The sequence below is a fragment of the Bactrocera latifrons genome, unplaced genomic scaffold (assembly GCF_001853355.1).
Source record: "Bactrocera latifrons isolate USDA-ARS-PBARC rearing strain unplaced genomic scaffold, ASM185335v1 scaffold_0, whole genome shotgun sequence".
NCBI lineage: Eukaryota > Metazoa > Arthropoda > Insecta > Diptera > Tephritidae > Bactrocera > Bactrocera latifrons.
Genome location: NW_017534406.1, coordinates 3816054 through 3828875, shown reverse-complemented (window position 1 = coordinate 3828875; position 12822 = coordinate 3816054). Strand labels below are relative to the sequence as shown.

Sequence of the window (12822 nt, the reverse complement as noted above, 5' to 3'; positions counted from 1 at the left end):
GAGCATCTTTCTCTTTGACACCATGTCTGATATCCCACGTGATCTGTCAAATACTAATGCATGAAAATCCTAACCTCAAAAAAATCACCCGATATGTATGCGGTATAAAATCACTCCGAAGTTCGAAAATCTTTATCAATAAATTTTGACCCTGGCTCCTATAAAACCCTTTCATACCATCTGGGGAGCAAGATTTAATGTCTCTCCAATGTTTAGTTAGTGATTCATCGCACTTTTAGTAGTTTTTAACAGTACCATTATATTGGGAGTGAAGCTGGTTACCTTCCAATTTCATTCATTTTCACAATTTTGGTTATTGTAGCTTTATGGCATGGGTTTGTTTACGCCCATCTACGGACTCGTCCTTGTTTTTTTTTTTTTTTTTTGTTCTTTGCCATGGTGGAGATATCTCAATTTTTATTCAAGTTACAGTTTTTATATTATCACCGACGTTCCCTTTAAGATGTTTTCGTGAGGCCACTAAAAATTCCACTTGGACAGCTAGAGACGTCTGCCCTTGCAATGCCCAGGACTTCTAGATATGGATCAAAAAGTCTGTGGCATATCGACAAAGCGCCTAGAGCGTGAAACGAATTTATTGCGTCGGCTAATATGCTTTCCAGGTACAAGTGCACAAAGACAGGGAAATACTTGCTCATTCCAAACCTTATGTGATTTGGGTAAACGTGCCCTTTCTTGCAAGCTTATCGGTTTTACAGTTTTCGTCAATTCTGCTACAGCTGCTGAGGTCAGGTACTCCTTGACTAGCTTTGAGCTCAGTGTTAACGAGCCATTACAGACAGATATGTCTGAGAGAAGACTCCCCCTCCAAACTTCCATTTCAGCTTCGATCCATTCATGAAGAAGCTCATAGCGCCTCTACTCCTATTGGCTTAATTACAGTTTCGTAAAACCAAAGTACCACTTTTAGTGAGAATCCCCATCGCTTCCCAACACGTCAAGGCAACCAATATCTTCGTCACCCTCGTCTATCAAGGCTGAGCCTCAGTACTTCACCTTTTCGACAGGGCGAAGGCGAGAGCAACTTAATAAGGAAGGTGTACATCTGGAATTTTATACCTCCTGGTAAATAAAACCAGTTTAGTTTTATTTGGATTGACAGCTAAACAATTTTTTTCCGTCCAGCTAGCTACCACATTGAGATATCCTTGTGTCAACTCGTCAATTGCATCTAGGTATTTTACTATCACTATGAGAGCTACGTCATCTGCAAAGGCTCTCCCACGACAGCCTTGTTAATCGAGTTCTTACAATAGGTTATTTACCACTAAGATCCCCAACTTGCATGCTGAATTAATTGCTTACCCATAAATAAATATTTTGAATGTCTCCACCACAGGCTCATCCAATAGACTCCAGTGAGATGGACTTTCGGGTGGCGTGGCCCACACCTCCTCCTCATTGTCGGAATCAGTGTCACCAAAATCGGACTGAAAAAAAAAACACAAACAAACGCGCATTAATAAGCTAATAACAGGGTTGGGTTAACTATATAAGAATTTATTTAAAAAAAAAAATTATACACTAAAATTTTAGTTTCCTATAACTTTCTTATACTTAAAACCAATATGCTAAGTACCCAAAAAACATCGTTGTCTGGCGACTCATCGCGTATATTAAGATCGCGCCATCGTTCGCCGCCTTCATTGTAATCGACGGGATCGCGCCACTGTTCTTTGGCATTCTTGGCATTAAGTGAGACGGTCTCTGCGTCGGTGCATGGCAAAGGATCACGCCATTCAATGCCATTATCTGCATTAGTTTGTTGCGATTTCTGTGTATCTTGTTGTTGCTGTTGTTGTTGATGATGTTGTCTAGCTTGTTGATGACTGCGGTAACGCGCCTCCATACGATTTCGTCGACTTGTTTTGCGACTGAGATTCGTCTCCCATTGGCACTCGCATTCACGCTCCTTCTCCCACTCGTGCGAACACATCTCTTCGGTTTTCAGCTGTTCGGGCAGTATTTGAGCAGCTGAAAGTAATTGTGGATAATTGTAGATAATTTTTTTGGTGTAAATATTTGTTTTACAACTGGAAAATACACTTACTTGGAGACTCCAACATGTTAAGTATTCGCCAACAAACACATTCGATGTGTTCGCGCCGCTCGCCGGGCGCAAGCATGTGTTTGATAATACCCTGAAGCTATCGAATGCAATATTTATTAGTTATTATTGTTGTTATTTATTATGCTAAGGCTCTCTACTCACTTTAACTTTCATTGCTGGCGTGACCTCTTGTGAGTTGGCCAAATAGATGGAAATTAAATTGCCAATTCTTGAATGTACTTTGGAGAAATTGACATTTAGGAATCGTGTATCCTCCTTAAAACTACATATTAACGATTTCAGTCTTTTCAATTCAGACAGAAGTGTGTCATTGATGGACACCATGTTATCCATGTTGTGTATAATGGTTTTTGTCATGCGTTTGGCGAACACTTGCACCGATTTCTCAACACATGTGTAGGGCGTTGTGGACTGTGGCGCCGTTGTGGCGACCTCACCGCTGCCAGTCATGTTGGCGTAGCGCGTTCGATCATTATTGAAACCATTACGAAAATCATGTAAACTGCCATTTTCCGGAAAATGCAACTTATCGATGGCATTGCAAACGCTGTCTAAAATTACCGCCGATTTCGCCATTGCTTGCGCTGTTTTCTTTGTCATCTCCTCATCTTTGAGGCGTTGGCCGAAGTAGTTTTCGAGTTTGGTCAAGCCATCCTCAGAAGCGATGTTGATGAACGAGTTCAAGAAGTCCCAATACTCCCGCCATTCGACATTCTGTTCCTTTGCCAATTCGCGTCCAATTAATTCCAAGCCCTTTTCGGTATCTGTGATTTTGATGTGTCGCTCTTTGAAACCCGGACTGTCATAATGTTCGGGCTCGTTCAACAACAAGCTGCGTATCGAATCATTACAACAGTCCGAGTCTGGTGTGGAAGCCGTACTATTATCACGATAAGTGTTGAAATTATCCTTTATAAGCGGCATCTTGCGGCACAGCGCCGTCTTCAACATGCTGCCTTTTAATTTGATTGCTTGCTGCTGCTGTGGCTGGTCCAACGGCTGGTTTTCGTTATTTTCGCCAATGGCGCTAATATCCAGCTCATCGAGCATAGCGGGGCTAATTTCGGGTGTTTTGCGCTCAACTGGTGTACTAGGATTAGGATCGCGATAGGTGAAGAATAGCTCACGTTTCATTTGTAACACTGGTGTATTTTGCGATGTTAAATTCTTTAAAATATTGATGTCCTTGCTCTGCGAGGTTAATTGTTCACGGCTATTATTGTTCTTTTCTTGTTCGATTGCTGTTGTTGTTGTTGTGGAATTCGAGGTAGTATTTTTTGTTTCGACACTTTCCACATGATTCTTATGATTGCCATTCTGTTTGTCAGCTATCGAAGATGTGTCATTGGTGACACCATTTTCGCTAACTACTTCACAACTCGCACGACGTGGCGTGGAATTGAATAAGGCGCGACGGTTGGCTTTTGCGAGCGGTGTGCTGAGCGTAGGACTGCCGTTACTGATGTTAGCCAGTGATGTCTTAGAAGGCGTACCGTTAACGCAGCGCGTTTTAACGGGCGAAATATACAGATTATAAGTAACTGGCGACAAACCAGCGTTACTACCGAGGCGTGGTGGTGTTTTCCAACGACGGCAGAATTGCTAAAGGACAATAAGCATAAGTCTTTGTTATTTGTACAATAAAATAATACAAAACTTACGTTGGCCTGATCCTTATTCATTGGACCGGCTAAAGCTTCTATTTTAACCTCAGGGCTCAGTGGATCACAGTTGAGGTTCTGGTTAGAAATTGAAAAGTAAAAGCAAGAACAATTTAAGAAAAAGATAAAACATTAAAAATTTGAACAATTTTACAAAAACAAAAAAAAAAAAAATAAGAAAAGTGCAATGTTGAAAAATTTTTAAATTAAAATTTAATTTGCACGTAATTAAAAACTGAAAATATTTTGTTGTTTTACCGGTGGATTGCTGGCAGAAAACGGCTGTCCAATTTTCGGCGGTACCGCATTGTCCACAGAGCGTAAAACGGGCACGTAAAAGCGTTCCTCGAGCAATGCTTCAATCTTCTTTTTTAATTCTGGCGTGGCATTTGGCACCCGTGAACATATGATCTGTAGCAAAAATACATTAATTTTATATCTAAACACGCTAAAATTGTATTACATACATCTTTGGGGTATAAGCCCTCCGAATTGGGTGTCATTTTGCATTCCGGGAAAGTAGTCAACAGCTCCACCATTTCAAATGCACCGGTCTTCGCCGCGAAATGTAGCGGCGTCTCACTACGCCCCTTTTCTGGTATATTCAAATAGTAATCCAATAAATTCACACACAATTCCTTGCACATTTTTTCGTCGTTTTTCTTTCCCGTAAGCAAGTCCACAAATTTTGTATCGCTTACGGTTTTCAAAATCAACTCAGCAATGCGCGGTTTGCTGGAGATTGCACAAATGTGCATAGCATTATAACGGTATCCCTCCTTTAGTGTGGTGGGTGTATCGCCAGCGCTCACCAAATAACGTGGATTATCCCAAATCATCGTTTTGACACGTTCATAATCGCCGGACTCGATTACTTTGCGAAATTCTATAAGTTCCTGTTTGGTTGGCCCACGAAATGCCGCCTTTTCCATTGCAATGGATGCTGTTATGATAAGAAAATTATTGAGATATTAGAATAATTCATAACGTGTGTTGTTTCCGCAATACATACATTTACCATCGGCGTGACGCGGTGGCGCCACCACTTCATGCCCGGTGTTGGCAAATTTCTTTGCATCGTTTTCATTATTGAATTCACGTAAACGTGCCTCCTTGTGCAGTTTCAGCACATCCAGCGCTTCGCTCTTGTTACAATACACATGTGGAATATCAGCTATAAAGAGACAAAGATTGATGCACATGAGGATTGGGTCATTATATTTGCATGACAACAATTAAAACTGTAAATTGTGTTGGGATCATGTCAGACAACCGTTAATCGTTTCCTTTTTCTTTTTAATGGTATACAACGCCGAAATCGCGTGTTTTCTTACCACATCACAAATTGTTGGCAAATTTTCAAAAATTCGCTGCGGACGCGAGCACGCTTAATATAGCAAGCAGAGTGTGTCGTAAAGACGATAATTAAAAAGTGCGAGTGAATAGTGCTAGCGAAATCAAACAAAGAAAACAGGTGCAAAACAATAATGCGATATGATAAATAAAACCAAATCAAAACAAAAACATTGGAAACAAACATATGGTTGATGGCAGAGGCTAAAGCCGCGTCAATTAATATTCAATACGTCAATGTGTGAGAGAGGTTTATGGGATGGTGTAATTGTTGTTTTTGATTTGACGAACATGCGTACTACATCCAAAAAGTAATTTTCGACAATTTGTTAATAATTATGCTAAAATATTGTAGAAGCTGGTGCTCAACACTACATACGCGCTTGAAACGCTATGAGTATTTTTAAACTTATTTACATATGTAAGTTTATTAGACCTTCGGATTTTTTTAAATATCAACTAAAATGGGCTGTATATATGTATTACTTTATTGTTATCATATTATATTTTTACATTTGCACAAATGAGAAATAAACAAAATATTTCTACAAATGCAAATAATAGCCTTAATATTTTATGTAAATGGAAACGAATGTGTTTACAACTGTAACGCAGTTTCTGGAAACTTTTATGACTTATTTGTACTTTATTTTAATTGAAATGACACTCCCCTTCGTCATCAAATCGCGAATCATCACGTCATCGTGATGTCGATGTTATTGAGCACACCCGTTTTAAACAACACAAGACGTACTCAAATGAATAGCAATTAGAAAATAGCTCTAAAGTAATTAAAAATTGTTTACTATATATAACACAGGCAAAATTACAGATGTAAATTACAAATTAACGCATCTCATTGTATGTATAAAAAAATGTGATCCAAATATGTTAATACCAGGGTGTTAATATGAGTAGCTGAATACTTGTTATAAATAAAAACAGATAATGCAATTTTATTTACAGTTGAAGAAGAAGTGTATCTACATATGTATATGTACATACATTTATATTAAAATATTTACTGACATACTTTTATTTATACTTACAACATATATGTACATATGTATGTTATTTACTAGATAAAGATACGACATTTATTTGCAGCTGTTTTCGATCATACGAAATATGGATAAATTTTGAACAATGTGTTTTTGTTTTATCTCTTTTAACTTTATTATTAACTATTGGTATACATATAACATCAATAATTGAGTTTTAATAAATATTATATTTCCTTGAATAGTATCATAATTGGCATGTAACTAAGACTAACTAGCTGAAATAAATAATTAACATAATATTAATTAGGTGCATAGATGCTCAGCGATACTTTGACATACATATACATAAATATAGCTACAAATATGTACAAAGACGTATGCCTTTTCAAAAACCTGCCACTACATCTGAAAGCCGGTTAGCTGTGCAAGTGCCTTTTGCAACAAACAAAGAAAATATTGTACAAATTATTTGCGAATAGATATTATCAAAGTTCAATGAGCTAGCCAGTACTTCTAAAAATATGGATACTTCGACATAAGCATGGAAACAAATACAATATTGTAAAAGTTGGTTGCTTGGGCTGACATTCCCAAATACTTTTATTTTTTATATTCGAATCACCGCAACAATTGCACATATTCATATTTTCGATTAAAAATGCGAAAAATTTGTTTACCTTCCTTTCCGGGTATATAGAGTCCATAAAAGGGCATCTCCGCTCCGCGTGCACCTCTTATACCTCTTTACCTAATATTTATATTTACTTTGTTTCACTTGTCTGAACACCACACGTTTTGTTTTATGCGCAATTACACAATACACGTTGCAATACTTCACTGAATCTTATTGAAATTAACCTGCTTTCGGTTTACGTACTTTTTAATTAACAATAATCGCAATGCCTTTGCGAACTGACAAGTTTCACAATTTGCCAGGTAAAAAAATAAGTGTTAGCAGGCCAAAGCGCAACACACTCTAGTAGCCACCACCCTTTGCTAACCGTACAATATGGTTCAATTGTTTTTGGCTTAGTTTAATTAATCGTATTCTAATTTCTGCATATTTCCTTTTTAATGCACTAAAAATATATTTTAACGTTAACTTTTATCCAAGTAGAGCAAGTTCTTGAACTTTTCAGCTTCTCTAATTTTTGCTTTACCGTTTCATTCACATTCCATCAACCGACTTTGTAATTTGTGTTGTTTTTACTTTTTGCGTCTCTTCTTTGTGGAGCGCTTCATGCGACATCTATGCATTGGATTCGAAAACAGCTGAAATGGTGCTTCCAGCAGATGTCGCATGATGCAATTTATAAAAGAAGACGCAAATAGCGGCAAACCAATTCAGATTCTAGAATGAATTTCAGCAAGTTGTGAAAATTATTAAAATAAACTCTTCTGTGCTGTGATAAAACTTTATTAGTGTAATTTTTGGAAAAACGTTAAGCATAATGTTGAAGGCAAACTGTTTATATAAAATATACTGTCCAAATATACTTGTTGACCTTTGCAATGATGGAACTTTAAAACTTTGCTGATAATAAGTATGTGCAATTTAAATTTGTGTGAGTATTTAATACATTATTATTTAATTATTCATATTTTTTTTTCATTTTCTGATATCGTGATATCAACTGCATGGATTTTTTGTAAAATCGTTTATGTTTTCATGATTACGGGAGATATTGTCCATATTTCCAGTCGCCGTTCGAATCGTTGTATTGCGGTATTATCTTTGGAGATTTGTATAGTGATTTTGAATATCCGGTATAGTCCTATTGGATATTTAAAATGTATTTCGTTAAGTAATATAAATATCTATACTACCTTATCGGCTTTGCGACGCCGGTTGAGCTCCTTGATGTTTTCTGGTACATTCATATTAAAATTGTTTCGTTTACTCAGTGTAATGGATTTTTCGTTACATTGTTTGTCATTCAAATTGTTCCGGAGCAAGTTATGATTTACACCGGGTGGTGCAGGCTTTGAAATATAGGACATGATGCGCAGTGAAAGATTAATTGCTGGTGGCGGTCTTCTTTTGATTTCCTCTTCGATTTCATATAATTCTTGCTGGAATGAAAAAAATTAAAACAATGCCAAAATAGAATCGAAAATTACGTTCTGTTATTAAAAGCTTAAACATGAATTTTGCAATACTGCTTCTATATCCGGTTAAAAGTTAGAAATCGAGACACTGTCATCAAATATACATGAGCATACGTTTTGGGATTCGTCTGTATTGTAGGTATAATTGGCTATTTCTAAAAGGATAGAGTCTGTGTTACCAGAGAATATGCTGTTTTATAACCCACTCGGCAGTAGTCGTGGCAACAACAACTGTGTTTGTATAAGCATCTTGAAAGGAAGGGGTTGAGAGGAATGCGACTAGCTTCGTGATGGACGAACGTGCAAATTGTCTTTGTCAGGGTTGAGTCTAGACCAATCTGATCTTTGGTGGTGCATCGTTCCCACGGCAGTTAAACCGAAACAGATTCGCGTTTCATACCGCCAAGACTATTAACATTCCTCAAAATTACTTCAGGGAAATTTTTTGCAGCTGCAACTACAAGTTATGTTTTGCTGAAAATATTTCTTTGGTGGTAACCAACATTATCTGACAAGGTCTTTATGTTGCCTTGGACCGAGAAGGTTGAGGAGGCAACGGAAAGGCTTTTATGTTGCCTTGGACCGAGAAAGTTGAGGAGCCAACAGAAAGACTACTTAATTTTAATATCTAGTACACCAACTTCTCGAGGCTTGCTTTCGACTTACCCTATTTTTGTAGACCATGCAACAGGCTCTTAATGTGAAATAATAAATAATTTCAACACCAGATAGCAGCGAGAAACCCAGAAACAAACTTGCAATGCCACCGAAGGACACCAATAGATCCACCCAACCGAAAAGTACCTCTCGTTTATAACGTATAATAGGCCACGTGAGAAATTCCACTAAAACGCCAGTATCGTCGCTCTTTTCGGTGCTGAAAAATGAAATACATAATGTCTGACTTGTATAATCAAAATAGTTTGAAAAAGTAATTAAAATTTATTTTAGCCTGTGTACGTACTTTTTAATCAGTTTCTCAATATTGAAGACCGTCTTCGAACAACTTAATTCACATTGCATGCAATTCCGTATGTTCGTAATGTTCGCCTTATTCTTCTCCAAGCATAACAGATCAGACACGCCACATGTGGGCACACTCGCTGCAAAATAATTCCGAATTGCATTTCAATTCGAGCCTCATTAATAGTTGATACACTTACGTATCGGTTTATAGAATGGTGGATTGCATTTGCAGAACTTGATGGCGCGCTTCATGCGACACTCCTTCATGCAGGAGGAGAATGTGTAACCCTCGGGGAAGTATTGCAATTTGACCTCGTCGTAGAAGATGCATTTCCGCTGACTGTGATTACAATTTTTATATTCTTATAGCAGTTCATCTGAAATATTTGGTAATATTTTATTATACCCCACACTTACCCAATTGTTAGTTGTCGTGCGTCATCTGTGGTGTACGTGTTCTTTTTGGAGATGCGTGCTTCAACCTTCTGATTGTCTTCCCACTCTATTTGTGCATTAAAGTCGCTGCCGAAATATTCCTCGTTTGAAAATATGAAAACCTTGATGGACCATAAATGAAATAGAATAGATTAGATAAATAAAAGAGGATTGCACCGCCACCTAAGGTTTTTCGTATCCCCTCCTAAGTCACAACGACTCACTTAGCCCCAGAATATTGACAAATTCCAATATATAGTATTGCCACTTGCTATTGAGGTGATGTGATCCCTATTTGGAAACATGGATCCAAGGGCCTTTATCCTGCGCCTACAGACTGCTGTGCAGTCAATTAGCAGGTGTTCTGGATTTTCAAGCTCCATGTCGCAGAACCGGCAATTTCCACAAGCAGCAAGGCCCATGTAACATATGTATGTATGCGCTTGCTTCATGAGCTTACAATGGTCAGTGTAGAAAGCGACAAGTAGTCTGAGTTTGTCCCTTGAAATGCTGTTTACATATTTGTAAGATTGTAACCATCCTTGGCATGGCACATGCCTTATATTTGTTGTCAATACCCCTCCCTGCCCACTCCTTCATTCTTGCGGAGCACCTCCTTTATGGTTCGAGGACCAACTGCAATGAAACGTTCGGGTCCTACCAAATTGTTGAATGCTGCGGAGCATCATCGAGCACATCAGCCAGTTCATTCCCGGCTATAATTTTGTGTGTCCGGGTACACAGATAAGGTGGAATTGGTTATGATCTGATATACTGTTCAGCCGTTCTATACACTCCTGCAACAATAGAATTGATACGATTTGATCTCGTACGCAGATATCGCTTTAAGGTCCGCTTGACTGTCGCCGAGAATATCTATGCTATGGTTGCGGTATTATAAGAATGACCCCTGTTTGGAATATGCTCGGAAAACTTCTCATAGGTATGGAGTTTGGTGTGTGGTCCTGCGACTCCTGCACCAATTCCCTCCGACGTTTTCGAGCCGTCGTTGTATCACTTGATTGTACTATCCCTAAGCAGTAGCTCTAAAGTCATTTCATTCAACCTCACTGCTAAGGATAACCTTAAAGTATTGATTACGCAACGTCATCTCAGAAATCTGGAAGGGTCCGAGGATCCGGGGTGTTGGATCTATACGTTTCATGGGTCATACAAAGAGGTTACTAACAACCTCATGCAGCCATTACTTAGTTTCAGTATGTCCAAATCAACTTTGTATAAGTATGAGTTTAGCCTAGTTCAGCATCCAGCACGAATTGATTGAGACAACTCAAACTCAAAGCTCTTGTTCTACTGTAGGTTGATTTGACGCCCAGACCAGCATTGACCGGGAGACGGGCAAAGGAGGTGACTGTGTATGACGTTTAGTTTCTATTCAAAGTTCATCGCGTCAGACGTTTCAACCGTTACGTGTTGAATGTCGTCAACGTACTGTAAGAATTAACTATTGGGGTTCTTTTGAGGCGGTTCAGTTACAAGCAGGTAACTGCGAGAAATATTTCTGAAAAAATATACTAGCATTGGCGTTAGAAAACTGGTTGGAAACTATTACTCTTTTCATATTCCGAAATATCGGAGAAAACGTTGACCGAAATGCTATTACCACCGGGGGGTTAAAGTTCTTTCCATATACCAATAAATCACATACTCCCTGTTATGCTATCAAACTAGCTCCTTGAGTTACTTCAGTAAGATGCGGTGTCTGAGCCCAACCGTTTTTAGCGTTGCCTCCTAGATACTTTTTCTTTTTATAGCCGAGTTTACAACACCAAGGCTGTTTTATCCTTTTTATTGCGGGTGGTTTTTTACGTGGCGCCTTCTCGCTTCAGATCGCCTTCAAACACTTATTTTTTGGCTACCCAGAGAATTCTTGGCGCTCAGAAATTTTTTCTCACTTGCCTGAACGCACGGTTTTATCCTCCCTAATACTAGAAGGATCAAAAATATCTTCAATGTCCTGTGAAGCGGTAGTGCTCATCAAATAAGTTTTACTCTGTTAATTATGCAATTTTCTAAATAGTTTCTGCATTCTTCTAATGTATGAAAATACCAAAACATGCTTTACTTACCTTTGCTGTACCATTCGGCACGAAATATAAAGCCCATTTCTTATCCGTCTCATAAAGATCATGTGGCGCCGCTCCATTGACACTAAGATTTCGAAGATTAATCAAAATAAAGATTAACAAGTAAGGAAGGCCTAAGTTCGGGTGTCACCGAACATTTTATACTCTCGCATGATAAAGTGATAATCGAGATTTCATTATCCGTCATTTACATATTTCTTATTTTGCTGTAAAATTAATTAGATTAGATCAATTTGTGTACTTTGAGTATTGAATTGTATTTTCAATTATTTTAATTGTATTGAGAAGTTATAGTCCGATCACGACAATTTTTCCAGAAGGAATACCTCAGCTCAAACACCGTATTTGTGTAAAGTTTTATTCCGCTATCATCATTGGTTCCTAATGGATATACTATACAGAGAAAGCATCAAAGGGAATTCAAAATAGCGTTATATTGGAAGAAGGTGTGGTTGTGAACCGATTTCACCCATATTTCGTACATGTCGTCAGCGTGTTAAAATATTAATACTGAATTTATTATATTATATACTGAATTTCATTGAAATCGGTTGAGTACTTCCTGAGATATGGTTTTTGGTCCATAAGTGGGCGACGCCACACCCATTTTCAATTAAAAAAAAAAAGCCTGCGTGCAGCTTCCTTTCTGCCATTTCTTCCGTAAAAGTTAGTGTTTCTGAGGTTTTTTGTTAGTCGGTTAACGCACTTTTAGTGATTTTCAACATAACCTTTTTACGGGAGGTGGGCGTGGTTATTATCCGATTTCTTCCGTTTTTGAACTGTATAAGGAAATGCCTGAAGGAAACGACTGTAAAGAGTTTGGTTTACATAGCTATAGTAGTTTCCGAGATATGTATAAAAAACTTAGTAGGTGGCGGGGCCACGCCCACTTTTCCAAAAAAATTACGTCCAAATATGCCACTCCCCATTAATATCTTTATTTATGACTTAATTATGACACTTTATAGGTTTTCGCTTTTCGCCAATTTGTGGGCGTTGCAGTGGGCCGATTTTGCCCATCTTCGAACTTAACCTTCTTATGGAGCCAAGAAATACGTGTACCAAGTTTCATCATGATATCTCAATTTTTACTC

At 38.1% G+C, this 12822-nt stretch overlaps 2 protein-coding genes across 3 annotated transcripts in view; both read right to left on the bottom strand.

Annotated features, from left to right (window-relative positions):
• The window catches only part of LOC108975561, an 8744-nt gene extending 1920 nt beyond the window's left edge, over positions 1 to 6824 (bottom strand). Inside the window, exons 1-9 of the mRNA XM_018944161.1 lie at positions 6788 to 6824; positions 4766 to 4927; positions 4221 to 4696; positions 4012 to 4164; positions 3754 to 3831; positions 2234 to 3694; positions 2072 to 2168; positions 1601 to 1995; positions 1327 to 1451 (exon numbers count right to left, since the gene is read on the bottom strand). Coding sequence (XP_018799706.1) covers positions 1327 to 1451; positions 1601 to 1995; positions 2072 to 2168; positions 2234 to 3694; positions 3754 to 3831; positions 4012 to 4164; positions 4221 to 4696; positions 4766 to 4927; positions 6788 to 6824 — 2984 coding nt within the window. The remainder of the gene's footprint in view (positions 1 to 1326; positions 1452 to 1600; positions 1996 to 2071; positions 2169 to 2233; positions 3695 to 3753; positions 3832 to 4011; positions 4165 to 4220; positions 4697 to 4765; positions 4928 to 6787) is intronic.
• A 692-nt stretch (positions 6825 to 7516) lies between these two features.
• LOC108966815 (sodium channel protein Nach) overlaps positions 7517 to 12822 on the bottom strand; it is an 8855-nt gene continuing 3549 nt past the window's right edge. For both annotated transcript variants that reach the window (XM_018929938.1, XM_018930024.1), the window contains exons 6-12: positions 11711 to 11792; positions 9603 to 9742; positions 9383 to 9525; positions 9184 to 9322; positions 8886 to 9096; positions 7938 to 8183; positions 7517 to 7885 (exon numbers count right to left, since the gene is read on the bottom strand). In XM_018929938.1, coding sequence (XP_018785483.1) covers positions 7784 to 7885; positions 7938 to 8183; positions 8886 to 9096; positions 9184 to 9322; positions 9383 to 9525; positions 9603 to 9742; positions 11711 to 11792 — 1063 coding nt within the window. In that variant the 3' untranslated portion in view covers positions 7517 to 7783. The remainder of the gene's footprint in view (positions 7886 to 7937; positions 8184 to 8885; positions 9097 to 9183; positions 9323 to 9382; positions 9526 to 9602; positions 9743 to 11710; positions 11793 to 12822) is intronic.